Source organism: Centruroides sculpturatus, unplaced genomic scaffold (assembly GCF_000671375.1).
Source record: "Centruroides sculpturatus isolate CEXI.00-Female unplaced genomic scaffold, Cexi_2.0 scaffold155, whole genome shotgun sequence".
In the NCBI taxonomy this organism is placed as follows: Eukaryota; Metazoa; Arthropoda; class Arachnida; order Scorpiones; family Buthidae; genus Centruroides; species Centruroides sculpturatus.
In genome coordinates, this window is record NW_019384386.1 from 853,872 (window position 1) to 873,963 (window position 20,092).

The 20,092-nt window shown below is 34.8% G+C and overlaps 1 protein-coding gene across 2 annotated transcripts in view; it reads left to right on the forward strand.

Annotated features, from left to right (window-relative positions):
- Nucleotides 1–258: 258 nt before the first annotated feature.
- LOC111618093 (homeobox protein cut-like) overlaps nucleotides 259–20,092 on the forward strand; it is a 97,924-nt gene continuing 78,090 nt past the window's right edge. For both annotated transcript variants that reach the window (XM_023359539.1, XM_023359540.1), the window contains exon 1: nucleotides 259–765. In XM_023359539.1, coding sequence (XP_023215307.1) covers nucleotides 688–765 — 78 coding nt within the window. In that variant the 5' untranslated portion in view covers nucleotides 259–687. The remainder of the gene's footprint in view (nucleotides 766–20,092) is intronic.

Below are 20,092 nucleotides of genomic sequence, written 5' to 3' on the forward strand. Positions count from 1 at the left end.
ATTCATTATTATAAGTCCTTTTATCACACCCGAATTTAATTTTTCCGGCGTGAATGAGCCAACGACTGGCATGAAGAGTCTTCCGGAACCATAAGGACGTGGAAAAGTCGATTATCTCGTCTTTTAATTCGAGCCCTGAAATGCCCTTTAACGACAGGTAACGTGTTCGACTGATCCAGATAAATGTGTAAAATCGGACGATTTAGCCATGGCCCGCCCCATTGCGGAAGAATAATTAAACCCTAACCAACCCGAATAACAGTTAGTAATATCAACCCCAACGAGTGGATATATGTGTTTATACGACGCACTCTAACGCAACCTAACGTGGCCCCAAAGCCGAATGCCCAACCAGTTAAGTTCTCAAGTAACCGCACAACGCCGCTACTCCCCAGCAGATGCATTCAGCACATCCGAAGCGTACCTGTTAGCCGTTCGTCTGCGAGCAGATCAGTCGTCTGTTGATGCATCCTCCCGTCTATCCTCAGACCAGCAGATCGGCGCGCCTGTGTTTGTTATTGGATCGCACCGAATGAATCGGAGGGTCCTGCCATGAAAATTAGCCATGGCTAGCCCGTCAATCGAACTCGCACAAGCAGTCGAACACAAGAGCGAACGAGAGTATGATCTGACGGGGAACGAGGTTGCAGACACAGAGGTATTGTCACGTGCATCGCTACTTGTCATATGGCCGGGACAAAGATGGCTACTAACTTAAGGACTTTCCTGCAATATTGGAAAAATTTCGATTTGGGAAGGTTCCAGGTGAGTTGGCGTTAAGTCGCTCGAAAGTTGTTAGGGCCGCCGCCAGTTGCCAGCCCGTCGAACGGGTCCGAGACGACGTCGATCGACTCTCTCTCTCCGCCGACACCCCGACGGACGAGGTTCGGTCGAGCCGTGGCCCCGGTCTCTCGTCCTCCTCCCGCTTCTGGTTTGTTAGTAAACACGCGGGCCGCGCCCGGGGCGAAGCGCACGTCGCTGGCCTTTGGGCTGGTGTGCGGGCCCGGCGGTGGGTTGCCGGGCTCTGGCCCGACTCGACGGACTCCCTCGCACGTGTAGGGGCATTCGGGCCGTTTAACCGCCGAGAGGTGGAAAGAAGTGGACAGTGCGTGTCCAACGGGTCGGGTCGCGTGCGTGCGTGCATTATCGGGTCCAACCCAACACACCGATGGGTGATTTGCATGCGGCCCGCAGCCCTTCTGCACACAACCGGGGGACAAGAACACGCCACGTCTGTATTGATTTTTGAAGAATTGCCTTTGTGTTTCTTTCAACGTGGTATGCATATTAAAAAGTATCGATTTTGTCCGTCCCCCTTCACCCCACCACATACGCACCGCCGTTTCGGTAATTCCACCGAACTGTACTCGCTCCGAGTAGGGTGGGAGTCGAACTATCGCGAAAATTCTGCATGTCTTTTGCTGTGGGTGTCATTAGCGGGCACGGGCGACCATCTCTTTTCTTTTCATGATGATCGCCCTTGGGGCATCCGAGCCACTGTAATGTATTCAAACGACTTGTTTTGCACTACACACACACCAGATATTGATTAGAATATTAAATTTCGCCATCGGCTGGTCTTTCTGTCTATCACGCCGTACTATTCGAACGGGACAAAAGACTCGAACATGACGTTTTCTTATACGTAGCCCTCGGGCTCCAGTAAGTTTACTGTCCCTCTCGTATACACTAACCGTGTCGAAACTCATTGTTTATAACTTATTAAATACATCCTCCAGCTTGCATATCCCTCCCTTCATTAATGGGTGTAGCGGACTTAGTCTAACCCGACTTCTTACGAGCGAAAGGAGGCTGATCCGCCGGCATTCCGGTCCCATCGGCCACCCTCTGCCTCCCCTTCAATAGGACACAAATGGGCTTCTCATAATTCCATTAAGCAATCCATTAAATCATCTCTCTGGGTGTAAAAACTCTTTCAATTGTTTTCTTCTCCGGTTTTACCTTTTTTTCCTCAAATTCGCCTTCGACAGGTGCGCATTTCGCGTTTCTTCTCTTGGCCGCCCGTTGCAAACCGACCGAAGGAACCACCTTGAATAGTGGTCATTCGTTAAGATTTCCCATCTAAGAGGCGGGCAGGAATTTTTAGAATCGTGTTACAGCCATATGTGCTTGTCGACCAGTTCAAACGATAGGAATGACACTAGTTGTCAGGAATTATGATCTATGTACGCTCTTTTGCAGCCCTCTAACTAATCTTATTTACTAAACATAGTTTAGCTAATTGCGAGTCAAAAGATTCCTTATTTATTTTTAAAAAGCTTTACTAATATAGTCGATGTTTTTATTTATTGTTTTATTTAAACGCCTTACTTGCGACTAATAAACAAAATTCGGTTAGCTTTGTTAGAAAAAAGTTCCCAATGCGCTACTAACAATAGGATCTTAAGCTAGTTTATCAGTGGAGAAGCGACAATCTTATCTGAGACGAGCCGATATTTACCTTGCGCCTTTGACAGAAGAAAATTTATGGCAAAACTAACATTTCTGCACCTGTTTTATAAATGGGACCGTCCGGTGCTATACTAAATCACTGGTCCACTTACGTCTACCCTTCAAAGGGTGAGCGCAAGGTCCCGAAAGCGCTTTTGCAATTCCTAGAAATTTTTCGCAACGAAGTATAATTTATCAGGGTATTTTAAAGATTTTGAAAACATGTTCGGGTCAACAGACCTTCTTTCTCTCGATTCTTCGCCTTGCAAAATTATTAAAATGCAGCTTGTACAACGCTACGGTTAAAGCCCGGTTTGACATTATAAAAATTGTAAATTTATTGCTCTTCTTGCCGTTTGTTTAAGAGAAGTAAAAATAATGTGACACTTTATTTATTTTAAATAAACGGGATGAAACAAACTTTCATAAACTGATTAAGCCCCGTCTTACCGGAACACAATCGGCCTCGCCTACCAAATATCCCAATTTCCTTTATTAATAATCACAATTTTGATTCTTTTACCGAATAAATTGAATCGCTTAATATCCATTCTGCCCTTGAATCAAAACAAAATGATATTTTGTTAAATTCTGCTATCTTAAACATCTGTAAAACGTATTACTTCAGTTTTTATATCTCCCATTGTTAGAATATGACATGTTTTATTAGAATTATCAATTTATTATACGAGTTAAAGCATCAAAATACGTTTGAACTGCATCTGGTTTAGCCTATTCGTAGATGCTCAAATCGACATAAAACTCTCTTCGAATTGGTTCTTTTATCATTCCGCTTTGAAAACTACATTGTAAATATCGAATTTACTATTTAATATATTTTATATTCCAAACAACATATAAAACGTATAAATAATTTACCACAAGTATTGAATTGTGCAAAGTGAAACTGCTGCCTGCTCTAATTTATTCAGCAACTATCTTTTGTAATTTTATCTTCAAATTTTAAATAAACTAATCAATATTTTCATCAATTTCCTTTTTCACCTTTTAATTCCTTCGTTAAAGACTTATCATTCTTTATCCTGGAGACACTTCATCTGATGTTCGCATTGAGCATCTTAAATTCTTAATCAGAAAAAAAAATCTCAATCTTTACAGATTTTTCTTTAAAATTATAACGTTTTTCAAAATATAAAAACATTTTGAATTCGGACGTGAAGAAGAAACCTTGGAAATTCCGAACTAGTTTTGAAAGAATGAGATTCCGATCTAAAATGACTTTATATGATAGGCTATTGTGTTTCGATAATACCGATGTAATTAACAATAAAAGAGACATCGATAACTCGACATAACATTGTTAACTCGGCAATTAACAGACAATGATATAGGCCTATGTTAAAATTTAATTAATCCGAAGTTGCAGTTGAAAACCCGGATGTTTTCCTACGAAATTACAACCGGATAAGTGGTTATCGGTGAAAAACGTCCTAAATATCCGTGGAATATTTAAAATAAACTTTTTTTTTTCTACTTTACACAGGCAACTGACAAACAATGTGAATGAATCAAGTAAAATACAACGACAACCTACCTGACCTTTGCATCAGGTCAACGGGTTTCAGGCCTAGCTTTGTCCTACTTAACTGAGTATTGGTTTCGTCACTTTTGTGTACATCTAAATTTAGAGGGGATTGTCAGTCAGACCTTGTCTTCTTTGTGAATTAGACTTATGATAGGGATTTAATGTTTGTTGACTCTTTAAACGAGTTATCTATCCTCAAACAAAGTTGAATTCTCAGAAATTTTTTCACCTAGCAGTAATTAGTGGTCTTAGCTTTTGAACGTTAACCTTAAGCATTTACAACGACTGTGTGAAAATCTCCGACCGATTTTTTTTTCTTAACATTCATGACGATACTTAATTGTTGTTTTATAACTTATATGTTAGGTAAGACCGGCCCACACGAACCTAAATTCCTGCATTCGTCTTTGTATGCCTTTATAAATAGGATTTTAATAACTGAAGCGTGTGAAGTATTTTATTTATTTTCATACTTTAAAAGAAAAATGCTCTAAAATGCATTAAGACTTTAGACATGCTTTTAATTCGCGTATCATCTTCGGTATGAATTCGTCTTCACCATTAAAAAAAAAAACAGTTATTGTGTAACAGGCTAAAGTTACTTAAGCAGAAATTTCTTATTCTTTCTGATATTAAAATTATACCATTTGAATTTTTTTAAAAAAAAATAAGTATTATTTAAACTTAGATTTATAATCACGACAAAGTTGTAAAGTTAATTTTCGAATCATAAGATAAAGCAGTAGGTATTTTACTATTTTAATTCAAGGCAATAAAAGGGAAGGTTTGATATTTGTAAAATAAGTTAGCGAGGAAACGTTCTGGTACTGCTAATCAAGTAGATATCGAAAAGCATCCTATTTCCCTTTTTATAGAAGAGAATACATTTTGACCAAATACTTCTCCTCTTAACTAATTTAATATAAAGGGACCGAGTCCGATCTGACAATAGATTTGAAAAGAGTAGATGCGAAAGAGATACGTCTAAAAATAAAGTAGAAGAATTGGATGAAGAGAGAGAGTCTAGAGAACGATCGAGAAAGTTGTTGGAAGTCGATAAAAATTCTAATGCATTCGGTCATAATCTGACATAGGGGGTCTAACATGAACACAAAGTAAAGACATCTGTCGCTTTTTTATGGTATCTCCAGTTTGCTGTCAAGGGGTATCATCTGTGACAGAAATTTCGCCTGCCATGTCCAGAACATTTGTACAAATATATAAATAGATTCCTCGAATTACAATTCGGAAATGTTTTAACAATTCTGGTATAAGTTATAGGAGACATTCTAAGAATAGAATTCCTTCGTAAATAAGAATTGTTGAGTTTTTTTTTAAAAGGGTTTTAAAAGAGTTTAAAAATATCAAATTAAGCATTTACATTGCATTAAGTTTTGATATTTTTTAAATGAAATTTAATAGCCTACGTTATTTTAAAAATGAAGATATTGTAGTTGATTTAATTCAACGTAGAAAAACCGCTATGGGGCATAAAAAAGTAGAAAAACCATTTCTTCCCATATTCATTAGTATTAAAGTGTTTAAAATCTGTTAATTAGGTAACAATAATAACATTAAACTTAACTCGTATTTTATATATTTAAAAGTGCTTTCTGGTTTTCAATATAATTATTAACACGTAATTTCTAATTAAATCTTCAGAAAATTTTATTTTATGCATGGATTCTTTCAAGTTTTCCGCGAATGCGGTTAGAAAAGTTGGTCAAAAAATAACACTAGGCCTAATATTTTTGCTTGGAAAATGTTTCTTTGAATTTAGAAAGAAGCATTTGGTGAATAAACAGTTGATTATAATTGATAAGCTTATATAATCTATAAATGCATATACTTCTTTTATGCGATTATAAGAGAGAAAATTTCATTCAGTTGTAGACAGAGTTTGATCTTTAAACTTATAAGAAATTAAAGTATAATATAAAATTGTGTAAAATAAAGAGATGTCAATAAGAGAAGACCAAATATTTCCACATTTAGTCAAAGACAAAAAGTGGATAGAAGAAAACAAAAAAGGCAAAATCCAGACCGCCCAGACATTGATAGGGATGAGACTCATCTTACAATAAAAGCAAATACGGAATACATATAAAACGACAGAAAATGAAGACGGCAAGAGGTTCTAAAAGAGCAGAGCAATTAATAATGAATGCAAATTCGCAGTAGGGGGAAAGTCAGACACCATCAATAACTTTCGCGGAGGATGATGGGAGAAGTCATAACCAAACGAACGTTACTGTTTGCACATTTCGCCATTTTCTCCGGTTTTTGTTTTTTACTCATTCAAAAACCATTCAATTCTCTGCCTTTTCCTAATTGCTCCAGTTCTTTTTGGTCTCAAAATGTGAATGTTTCATCAACACTCATTTGCAGCAACTCGCCCATTAACTTAAATGTGCAAAGTTTTACCGACTGGTTTATCCTCTCTAAATCATTTTTTACAACAAACTTTACTGAAATAGAATAAAGCTTGTTGGCTGAATTAAAAACTAATCAGCTTTTGGATGCTCCTTTTTGTGGCTTTTAATATCTTTACTGACTCTTTCTCATCCCTTTGAAAAAAGTTGTTGGATTCGTATATCTTACGCCCAAATGATTTTAATAGAACATGTTCACCATGACCTCCCCGAAAAAAGCATTCACAATTAAATAATTTCTTTCTTTTTATGTAAAATTTGACCTCTTCTTTCTTTAATTTTAATCAAGTTCCGTTTAAATGTCAAACCTTCCGAGGCCTTTGAACTGACATTGTTTATCATTTCTATCGTTTTAATCAAATCATTCAGATCATCTTCTCTTAACTCTTAGTTAAGACAAAGCTAAAATCCGTTTTACATTAAATAAAGCTTCTTTACAAAAATTTCTAATAACTTATTACAGATTATTTAGAGATTTCAAGACGTGTCTCTCTCAGTTTTGAATCTAGAAAAACATTAAAATATCTCACTTAGGATAATAATTCTGAGCTAGATTATTGAGGACACTCGTAAAAAACTTTTTTTTTAAATAATTATTTTAATAAAACAAGTTACTGTAAACTATTAGAAATAAAAATATGAAATTCATTCTAAGAAGTTTACGACTGACTATATACTGTATTTAATAATATTAATTAAAGCGAATTATATTTTATTATCAATCATAAAACTCTATACAACATAAATCAAGAAATATACGAAAGTATCTTGCTTGTTTTATTACTTAATAAATTTTATATGTAATCGATTGCAAACCCAGATCTACATGAAATATAGGTCTAGGTATGAAACAAAAGTCTACAACATCTTGTTCTTGTTCTATATAAAAGTAGTTGTTTTGCAGGAAAGAGTCACGATCTGTGTGTAACGAGAGATAACCAAAGCCTATAGGCTATTTACCTTAGACAACATTTCGTTTATTGAATAGTATAAGACGAATTAACCCAAGTAAAATACGACTGAATTGTAGATAATCAACATCAAGAAAACCTGTTGGATCTACAATTTATATTAACTGTATTCGAAGTTAATACATTTCATCTATTTGATTTGATTCTAAATTTTCATTTTAATTAAATAAAAATGTTTCTGACATACTTTGAGTAAATTATTTAATGTTTCTTTATCGAAACTTAGTAAAATTTACATTTAAAATATTAAGTTGATTATTCTAATTATAAAGCTCGGGACTTATTTAGATGAAAATAAAGTGAATTTAAAACTTACTTTAAAATCTTTAAATTCTAGATTCGCATTGTTAATTAGATGAAATTGCTTAAGCGTAGCATTAATCAACGACTGAGATCCCAGAAAGCGCATCTACATCCAAATAGGTATCTTTTCGAAGGAACCACCATTCAAACCTCTTCTTTTAACATAAATTATCTATAATGTTCATTATAATTATAGTAAGTAAAGAATAGCGTTTTACATCAATTTTTGTAGACTATAAGAAACGAATAAGAACAGCATCTGGTAATTATGTTTGGATATGGACTAAGCTACATCTTGAAATATAGACCAATAAATAATTCATGAATCCCTGAAGAAATTCATGTTGAATGATAGTTTATTTTTATCATCCGAGCAAACACAAGCTTCAATTCCGTTTCTTTAATGGATTTTGTACCGAAAGGATTCAGGTTAGCCAACCATTATTTACTTATTTCAAATCTTCAAAAATGAAAAAAACATGATTTTCTTGAATTATAGGTTGTTCTCGATTCGAAAATAAATCTCTTGCCCATTTTGTTTCTGGAATTATTTCAAAAAATTCGATACAAAAAGTGATAAAATGAAATGTGTATCGTTTATAGGAAACTTTCGCCAAGGTTTTAAAATCCTATCCAATCGAGGCGTGGTGGGAGTTTTCTATATAGGGCTAATAAATAACATTTCTTTTGATGGCCTTATGTCCTCTTGACAAATCCCAATGACCCATAGTCATTTGTCACAATCCATTCTTCTATTCTCTTCTTCCATTGGCTGTCGGCAAAGGTGTCTTGCAGGTGACTTCACACCTGTGACTCTGCCAACAACAATATAGAGTAATAGGACAAGTGCAACAAAAGCCTCTTTTCATTCTAAGACATTAAAAGCCTTTAGACCTAACGTTACGGTCTCCTGTTTTTTCATTCCTGTAGCAAGACTCAGATTCTAATAGGATCCCAGAAAACAAATAAAAACCTTTTTATTTACATTGCTTTTACGATGTTGGATTCTGTCAATTATTGACTTCTTTCTCTTCGTTTTTTGTGTAAATTAAAATTTTTCTTAAACTATAGAATTTCTCTTCCTGTTTAACTTTATTACTGATATTTAAAGCGTGAAACATGCAATGTCTAAATTTAGCCTTTCGTACGCATAACTAATGTAGACCTACTACCGTAAGATAAATTGTTATAGGTTAGAAGATTATTTTTCTTCATTTTATATTAAGCATTATATAAAACTCGAAAAACAATAGTATTAAAATTAAGAATTTCAAGCGGAAGTGCTGCAGTATAAAAAAAAGATATAGGCCTATCACAGGATTATTGCAATTTAATCTTCAAACATTCAACTATAGTTTAATTTAAGATAAATATAGAGGAAAACGAACAATTCTAAAGTTTAATACGCATCACAAATATAAACATGGGACGATTTTATAATTATTTTTAAATTCAATCGTATATGACATTCCACGCAATAATAGTTTGCGTGAAGAGATCGTGACTGTCAAACATGGCGGAACGAAGCCATCACGCGACCATTCTGTTGTCACTTCAGAACTTAGTTAGGATTAAGAACACTAAAAAAAATTATGAAAATGAAAAAAATCCCTCCAATTAGTTCAACCTCGACAACGGTCAGTTACACTCGAGAAGTCATCGTCACGCAAGCAGATGTCACGTCACGAAGTTATAAACCACCTACACGAACTTATATTTGCTTACAAAAGTCTATTCGTGTTATAAGTCATTATTCTGTCTTTTACATAAAATTTTACATAGACACTCTCGTGCAGATCGACCGTAATTCGCTATTTAGTCTGCAGGGATCCTGACCTACAACCTGAGACTAAAGTTATTATTATTTTTCTGTAAATTATACGAATAAGAATTTTAAATATTTACATGACATTGCATTTTATTAGCTAAATTCACATAAGTTTGCGAGAAGAACTCTATAAAACTTTAGAAAATGGTAGTCTGTTGGCTAGTTTATACCGAGAAATTTTTAAATATGAAAAGTACACAAAAGTCTGCTCCATAAAATTCTTTTAAGGTTTATTTTAGTTAAATTTTAATCGTATATAATAAAGAAATAATATAACTTACTTTCCAAAGACATAATTTGAATCTATTGACTTATTCAAATAGAAATTCAGTCCTCACTGATCAAACTCAAATGCCATTCTATAAATAAGTGCGTACTTCATTATTTAATTACATATTTCAGCATAAAATTATTCAATTTGTCAATTAAATTATATCCTCATAAAAATGCCTTTAAATGATAGATGGTTCATGACAGAATTTTCAAATTAATATTTAAAATTAACCAGTTTATTTACATTAAATTGGCCTACTTGTGGATCCTTTAGAATATTTTTTCCAAAGGGAAAAAAATTGCATAATTTTCAGATATTTCCCCCCTTCAATTAATGAGTCTTGTAAATAGTTAAAAGTGAGGATGTATATTTTAAGGATCTAAAGACCCTTTATCTAATTGGAGAGAATAAGAACAATACGCGTGGACAATTATATCAGCTGAAATAGGCCTTTTAGCCTATGCTAATATATCCTAATGAGCCTTGCTAATTCTGTTTTAAAGAGAAAATTTTAAAGAAATTTAACAGATGCCGTAAGGAGTTAATTAGTCTTATATTAAACTTCTTTAAAAGAATTTAGAAACTCATTTATTTTGGACAAGTAGCCTAATGAACATTCTTTAATAACCATTCTTAAAAACCTAAATTTGTTCTTAGATAAATATCTAACAAAACTTTTCTGATTTGTAAGCAAATTAAAATTTTACGTTTTAATTTCTTCATTACGTAGACAAAAGTTAGAAATTTGTAGGGAAAATGTTTCCGCTTAATTCATTATGGGTCATTATTGTCATCTCATCAACATTTTTGTCATTGATAACCCCTAACGGCATAGCCTGAATATGTCACGTAAATTAATTTCCCGATTGTATAAAATAAATATCATTTTTGTAAATATCATCAAGTTTTCCCAACAAACTTTCTTGTTTATTTTGCTGCAAACCATCTCTTTCTCCGCAATGTCAACAATTAGCAGAATATTTTTCATTACTCTTCTTTTCATCCTCACAAGAAATAAAAATCGCACCTGCAACGCTTTTATTGGTTAAAAAGTCCTCACTATCCTCCAATAACCGATAGCATTTCGCTAACTAATCAAGCTTGACCAATCGTTGCATCATCATCGTCTTTTCAAATTTCAATCTTCCTCGTCCAATCATCAAATTTCTTATCGTTTTCGTCAAATAATACAATTATCCAATCTTTACGCAGTTCGTGACGATTGCTGAATTAATCTAGCAATACGATATCGATTGAATATCGTGTAAATATTAATGTTTACTCCATCATTCGATTCGTTTTTAAGTCCATCAATTCAGATATTAAGCTACTTAATTCGAATCTCTGGTCCTTATCACGAAAGAGAAACAAACAAGGAAATTACGTCAATTTTACTGAAAAGATTATTGAATAGACCACGTGGTAGATGATTGACATTATGTTATTGTTTAGGATGATTATGAATCGAGAAACGAAAAATAATAGTAGAACAAGGGGAAAAGGGGGAGTAGAGGGACCGCGACGAGCGTACGATTCGCTCAAGCGAGAGGATCTTTGTTCAGAATTGAGGAAGTGGTTTGTCGAGAAGTCCAAATTATTAGGTTTGGCTGTCTGTCACAGTTCTGTAAACAGAAACCTGCCTAAGTTGTTCTGAAATTATACTTTCTAAAATTAAACTGTCCTCGAGTAGGCCTACATCTTACATGTTTTGTTTTCCTAATCTAATTTCAAAAACGAATTTTAATAAAATCGTTTAAAAAACTCTAGAAATATTATCATATATTTCTGTTTCAATTGTCTGGGTTCTTTCACTCTATAAAAGTTTTCGTAACAAGCTGTTCTATTATAGGCTCGGCAGAAGCTGTATCGAATCGGACATTCCGACTGCCCCGGGGAATTCACGACCCCAGATCACTTCTATTGTACATTAAATCTGTCTTACATAGAAAACGCCATTATAGAAATTTCTGAATAGAGTCGTACCAACTAAGGGTTTTGTATATTAACATTGTTTAAATGATACGAACAGACTGGAAACTTGAAATAATTTATTAAAGAATTCGTTTGGGTGTAAAAAAAATCATATAATATATATATATTTTGTTTAATAATTTTATGGTTTCTGAACAATATCGGTTAATATCTTTGGTATTACGTTAGAGATAGGATAAATGAATTCATTATAAGTCGTTAATTGTTATTGTCGATAGCAATTTGAATATTAATTACTAAGTATTGATTAGATGAAGTCGATTCCTAAGACGTTATACTTTAATGAAGAAAACGATTCTTAGCTAATAAAGAGATGTGAATGTTTGAATGAAAATTTCCTGGTTTATTAAAGTTTCTAGGTCTGATAAGATCAAAATCCTTGTAACTTAGCTTAATTGAATTAGGCTAAACGAAGAAGTTGAATCGAAGTGGATGAATAGGATAGATAAGATACAGTTATAAAGATTTAAATTTGGTAATGAAAGTTTTGATTTCTTTTGTAATTTGACTATTCTTTTTAGTAGATAATATAAGAAATTCCTGAAAACAATCCTTCTCCGGGACAATCAAACGACCTTGTCACCTACCGGGCAAAAAAGTCTAAATTGAGGACGTGCAAAGGGATCCCAGACGTCGCCCCAGGTGGCCCTTCTAACCATCAACAAATCGTTGGGGAGGATGAACAAGTACTAAGTATTAATTTTAAGTTTTTTCTTCTTTCATTTAATCCCCTCGGGGAAGGGGGGTCTTCCAGGTGTAATTAGAGTGGCTTCGGAGTTGTCGCCTGCACCCGGTGTAATTTATGTGGCAAGATACGATAAATTGCGCCAACAATAGATGACGACTTTCTGCTGAATGCAATAAATTCTTCCAATGCTTTTTCTGGGTTGATGTTGTCATCTTTACCAGGTGGCAGGAGCTATAAAAATAGTCTGCCTTCTCATCTTTAAAGAGAATAAACAAATTCAAATTTACGTTTATTATTACTTACCGTTGTATAAGTAGTCGATCTTTCGATAGGTTCTGTTGACTAAACTAAAATCTGAATTAGAAATAAATGCAGCACGTTGAAACGATTAATCAGCTATTCTGGGGCCTTTTGTGGGCTGAATGGAATGTCTAGTTCGTTTGTTTGAATCTTTTTATCAAGACAAATGAACCATCATTGTGTATTATTTAAACTATGGAACAAGTTTAAATGATTTTAAATTTTTCCTTAAGAATTTAAAATGAAACTTTGAGGTTTTAATATCTAGAAAATTCATAGTAAAATACAAATATTGGCCTACCTACACGTGTTCGGGCTTTATCAAAAGAGAGTAGAACAGCTGTAATTCAAGGCAGAATAAACGTTTAAAGCTTTGAACAATCACTTATTGAGAATAGAGTAATTGCCATATAACTGCAATATCCAATTAATCCTTCTTGAATCTATGCTTCCTTTAAAGGAGAAACAGTTAACGTTCAAAATATACGAGAATTGTTCGAATAAGATTAGATATGTTGATAAGAATAAGAGAAGAAATAGGATTTTAAAACGTAATTAATTTTCTATTTGCCATAAATCTTATAGCCGCCTACATTTTTATTGTAAGTGCAACTATCGTTTCTGTAATTTAAACTTGGAAACAGAATATATACAAAGCAAGGAAATCGACTTAATGTTGAAGTGGATAAAGATAAAAGCGAACTACTTGTCTTTCACTCCCGAGTTGACTTGTTAAAGCTAGGCAACCACCACCGTGATGCACTATTTGCGTGCTTTACTTCTCACCGAAGGGGGAAAACGATCTGTTGGATTTCTGTGACCTCCTAGGCCTATGTGAAGAAGCTCCCCTATGTCAATGCGTGACTCTGGGTTAGGGGAGCATTTCGCGTGCAAATCCCGTTACGCTATTTTAAAGCATAACATTGACACAGTCACATGTTAATTCAGTTTTTATGCCTATTTACGGGAAAAATTTCACAAATACGACAACTTCTTGTTAGTCATTTTTTTTCTCTATTATTAATTTAACGTAATTATAGGCGTACATTAAATTATTTGTGTTATTCTCGACATAGTTCGATTTGATTTGGCAGCATAAAGCAACGCAACGGCAGTTTTCTAGGACTTTCTACGGGAAAATGGCTCTTATTTAGGTGTTAGATACGTGAAGAAGATACTGNTGATTTTAAAATTTCGGTTATATTTCAAATTTAAATAAACCAATAAGAGTTTGGGAATTTGAAATATTAACTCTAATTGGATGATTTTAGAATTAACAGATATATTTAAAATTTAAATGAACCAATAAGAGTTTTGTAATATATTAGATTAATACGAATGCAATTTTAAATTTAAAAAAAATGAATAAACTTTTCGACTTCTTTCTGTAGATTATTTTAAATTAACGAAAAAGTTCCTTGACTTAAACACTACTCAGCTTTAAAAGGTTGAAATATTGAAGATTTTTATTTCTTTTCTATCTGTTAATTTACTTCACTCTATTTTATTGCTCCATTCCCTCGTACAAATTTCAATAACGAATTTGCATACTTTAGTTAAAGGATAGGAGGTCGCGACTCGACACACTTTTAAACTCAGTAACCACCTGTACAAATATTTTCCCACGAAAAGGATATTTTGTTATAAAAAACGCATATTCCTTGATTTCAGACAAGGAATAATATTACAGTTTAGATTTCCCTTCCATTTGGCTTTCTTATCTGTGGACCCTCTCACTCACCGTTTTTTCGATCACTTCTCATATCTCGAGATCGACTGTGGAGACGGTAGCATTTCTGAAGGATATTCGGTGAGAAGTCCAGCTTCCTGTAAACATACTTATAGAAATATCCGACTGTCGTAAACTTGAAGTTCTTACTACAGTTATAAACAATGTTAGCTAAATCCAACAAACAAATACAGATAGTGCTAGAATTATTGGATTGATGTCTTATGAGGCCTTTATTCACCTTTACTTTATTGGGAAAATTATGGCTCCGTTTGCTTAACGCTGAAAATTCCCCAAATGCGTATCTTTTCTGTCTTTTCTTATCGAGATATGGTAAAGATGTTTTTATAGGGATAAGGTCCCTTACATTCCTCGCAAAACTTTATACTTCCTACCATAATGCTAATACTATATAAATTAGAAATGAAAATAGGAAAAAAAAAAGTCATATTATTCACCGACAACGAAGGGCAAACAAAGTTAAGAAGAGAAACAAAACAATTTTTATATCCTCCTTGTTATCGTAATTTTGATGTTAATGAATTAATTTCGACAATTACGCTTTCCTTTGATTGTTTTGATGGATGGATGCATTTGTTGATTCCGCAAATCGCTTGCCACAAATGGCCCACAGATGCTGAAATTCTATAAAGTTATATTAGAAACCGAAAGCCGATTTAAAAAAAAGTTCTCTGTCAGATTCATAACGTCAAAACAGTTAAATTGAGAAGATTAGAAAAAAAAAAAGTATATTTTTACTGTTGGCAAGCAAAATAAGGAAGAAGAGTTAACTCAATACGATGAATAATAGAGAAGATAATAGTAAGACGAAGCAAAGCTCGTTTAATTTATATAAAATCTTTAAAATAATTTTTAAAACGAAACGATTATCTTCTAGCATAATTAGGGTTATATTTCAAGTTGATTTGTTAGTAATTGTATATTATGAAAAATGTATTATTAGCAACTTTAAGTTACAAGTCTGAAGTTTATAATTAATGATTAATGCGACTTTTCCATGTCCGGTATTGTGATAAATTTTATTTGTATTTCGATCTCTGTATTTTTCGTCGTTCTAACCGATCATTTAGACCGTTCTTTTAATTTTCTTTGGGAATTTACTGACAAATTAAATCAACTAAACTCCGGAGACAATAATTCTAGAATCCAATGGTCCGGAAGCTAAGTGTTGGTCCTCTAGGGACTGGTTTCGCCGTAAAACCACAACCCACGCCGTTTACAAGTAGTGCTCACCTATGTCACGAGAAGGCACGTGACATGTGTGAATAACAGCGACGTCATCGACCTGCTGTAATCAATGAAGACCGCTTAAAGAGTCGTTTTTTATAATGGAAGCTTAGGAGCTCTTATCTGATCTAAGGAATTCTGCGCCTGGATGCGAACATCTGTCACATAATCACTCGCGACACCGAGTCACTCGTCACGAAACGAAACAAACAACCTGTTCCTCCCTTGACTTTTAAATAAGCTGGGAACAAAAGAACCGCTGTATTTACGATGACCTCGTAAACCTCTACTAGTCATCGAATGGGCTTGTAATTGGTTACAGAACCTTTAATTGCATCACCTTAACACGTTTTCAATACCAAAAACGCCTTCAAAGTTGTATAATGAATCTCTGGGCGTTAGGTAGTCTTCTTTTCTTGTTTTGTTATCCTAACTGCGTCCATCCCACAGACACTTCATTTCAAGATCTATTAATTGCATGTTTACGAATTATTTTATAAAGAAACCTGTTTATGAAATGATTAAAGAGATTTATTAGATATTTAATGTAAGAATAAGTCAGATTGCTCATAATATTAGTCTTTTAAACATTTAAGACCTAAGGGTCATTTGGAGCAAAATTCCACGTCTTTAAGACGTCACACAGCTGAAGAGTGCCACAGGTGACCATCTGGACTTCGCTTCGATTGATTTATCGACATTCTCCTTGACGGGTCGGAGAAGGGCTGAATAGGGGTCTAGTTTCCACGGCAACAAACCAATCGGTTTTGCCTAAGAGGATTTGTATTGATTAAAACAGGGGAAGTCGACAAGTCCCGGGATTAGAAGGACGAATCAACTGCCAATTAAAGTGGCAAAGCGGAGAGGAAGTGCAATATCGGACTATTATGGGATGAGCGACGATTATCCACCCACACTTCTTGGGGTCAGCGCCCTTGTTTTTCTATAAGCAATAGTTCGGTTCTTCTATACTTTTCTTTTATAAAGATTCAGTTTTTAATTTAGGACGGAGCATACGGATCAAAGTAGTAGGAAGACCTTTATTACGAACCGTACTGTACTGTACTTTAACAAATGACATAAATTTATTTATATAGCGTTTTTCAATAAAATAAAAACGCAGTAATCTCATAAAGTCAATATAAAAGACATCAGCTTACATCTAAAGTTATCGGCGACGGTTTCAGTAGATTTACCATTAAAATCATGCAGAAGATATAAAGTATACAAGGCTTTCATTGAGGAATTGAACATCGAATTGTTCTTTTGTCGGGGCGAGATCCGAATAAAGGCATCAAATGCAGCACTCACATTGCCACCCACGGAACATTAGGCATAAAACGAGTTATCCAATATTCCGATCTGTGTAATCACGGTTCTCGATGGCGGATTTCCATGGCAGGGGAAAGCTCAGAGCCGAACATCCGGAGTCTCCGGGCTATAAATGGAGGGCGCGAATGTCTTTTGATTGTCTCCTCATTGCGTATGCGAAGCCGCCGCACAGACGCCAGACAAAAGAGCTCCTATGCAAAAATCCATTCCGTTCCATGTTTGTTTATTCCGTACGCGTCCATGATGAAGTCCTCACCGAGATGGGGAAAGCTCCATTGATCATATTTAAGGGTTATATCACGGACGCCATCCTCTATGGCTGCCTAGAGACGGTTGGGTGCAGTAAATTTGCACGCGCGTTGCTTTCATTCTTCGTCTGACCGAGCAGACGACTTACGGCCTGGCGTCGTTCGAAATTGCAGGACCGTCGAACAAAAGGTGAACTACACTCGAGTAAAAAGTTGTAACCGAGATTAAATCGCAAAAAACTGATATGGGCATCGAAATCATTAGCGAGGGTGCAGCCGTTTAAGGCATGAATATATAAGGGAATGCAACACAGATATTCTAGTTAATAAAAACTCTATCATTTGCTTCACTTAAACTAGGTCTGTTGATACGGGTAGAAGTGTACTCCGAATTTCAGACTTTCGCCTAATCACAGATTTCACAGTGTTTTTGACCTACAAGACGACAAAAATTGACATCGAGAACTACCAGAGACCGAACGTCTAAAGCTAGAATTCGAAATTGTTTGAGAAGAAAAAAAATGAATCAAAAGTGAAATTATGCCTTGGGCCTTTCTCATCACGAAATTAAAAAAAAGAAAGCGAATTGGAAATTAGAGCTAAGCCTATTAAATTGAAGTTGATAAGTGAACATGCAGGTGATTTATCCAACTAGAGAATGAATAAATAAATAAATAAATACTGATGGAGCATCTACTACATCTTGGGAGGGAACTTATGACAAGCGATAAAATCGGGGCACGGCGGGTATTGCGCCAAGGCCCACCATTGAGGGAACGAAAACTCATTTCTAGGTTGGGACGAATCCCTCCCGGGGATCGAGGCGTAGAAGGGAAGTAAGAAATGCGGTTCCTGGACGAGTCCAAAGCAGAAGTGGATTAGTTGATAGACGATCCTTGCAGGTGATGAATGGATCCCGGTAGAGAAGCAAAGTCGCATGTGCAGCGAGGGGGGATGAATATGTATTGAAGGGATTATCTTACCGGCTGCTGGGGGGTAGCTGATTGAAGATGTGATTTATACCTGGTCCCCGGTTGGACATTGTCTTCAATATTTAAATATTTACTGTGATGAGACAATAAAGCTGCGAGGGTGATAGAACGGCTACGCAGTCTGGCGGACGGCGAAGCAACTACAGCAGAGTTGTGTTGGACTATCTTTATGACTTGGGGGAATGGCCCTACCAGGGTTGTTTTACTCTCCCCCGACAGCGAATGTGTGGTCGTAACCCATCCTATCTCTCAGCGCCGCATCGTACATAAGGTGAGATTCGGTCCCTATACTTTTCCTCTGGCAAACGGTTTCTTGGGGAATTCCAATCATTTCTTTGCTTTCTCGTTTGACCTGGATGGCGATTTCATTTTCCTTTGCTTTATTGGGTTAGAAATACGCAATATTTCAACCTTAAGTACAATGAAAATTTAAATTATGATATTGAAACATGCGCAGAGCTTCTTTATATAGTAGGGCCTCTATTCTATTTCTCCAGTCTGCTTACATTTCTCTTCTCTTATTAATTATTCAGTTTTACCATGATATAAAAAGCATTCGCATCTTCTCTGCCAGCAGTTTACATACGGTTTGTAACGCAATTTTAATTACAACGACGTTGTTTATTATGGAATTAGAAGAAGGAGCAAATTGTGAATTACACGATTAATCAAAATTTGAACTCTAAGCATTCATTGGAAAAGTTACTTCTCTAAATTGATAAGTATAACGGCTGTTGTTAACAGGTTGTATTAAAATATTCTTCTTATGCAGTGAATTGTAAAAATATGAGGAACAGAAACAAAATTCCTAATAATCCTTAAAAGAGAAACTAATTTATTTTAAAGATGAAAAATTCGCAGAGAAGGTGCGTCTGAGGGAGATCTATCCGTCCGAGCGAAAGACGTAATCCTATCCATTCTCATTAGGAAGTACGCAGAGTCCATCTGATTGTGACATACAGACTCATTGTTTGGTTTATTCAACACGCTTTCTTCACTTCTTGTCTCGGGTTCTTTCATTAAGCGAATCCCCAACCGCTCTTACATCTTGTCAATCAACTTGGGCACGAAATCCTCGGGGGGACCCACTTGCTGAATAACTAAACTCAATGGCAACTCAATGGCACAAATACACATCCGTGTCCAATTGTATCGCAGTCGCATAGGCCCCCGGGGACGAATCGGGCCGAGTAAATATTAAACTTGAGAGATAAACTTCATAAATAAAGGAACAATTGAACGGAAATTTTTTTAAATTGATAAAAAGAGTCCTTAATGTATGGGAGACCAATAGACACTCGAAAAGCTTCGTTTATTTCGAATTTTCTTTTCTATATCCAATTTAACTTAAATTTTCACGAAGAAGTCCCGTTTAAAAGTTTCGGCCACCAACACTATATAAGAATCGTTTTGTACATTCAAATATTACTTAAATCTTCTTTCATTTAAAGAAATAGACTTAAAATTCTTCTTCAGATTTAAATTTAGATTAAGAGATTTTGATAATCATAAATAGCTTATAAAGTAAATCTCGATCATAAAGGAAGGAAGATCTAAATATCAATAGTTTTTCATATGATTTCAAATAAACGGTCATAAACTCGTTTATTACGAATCATTTCTAAATAATTTCCGAATAAAATTTAATTATATCTCGGAAATTCAACAAAACCTTTTAATTAGGTTTAAATATATTTCTGTTTTTGAACAGATTTGTTGTGATAAAATCGAAAGATTATCCATTAAATTATCACTAAA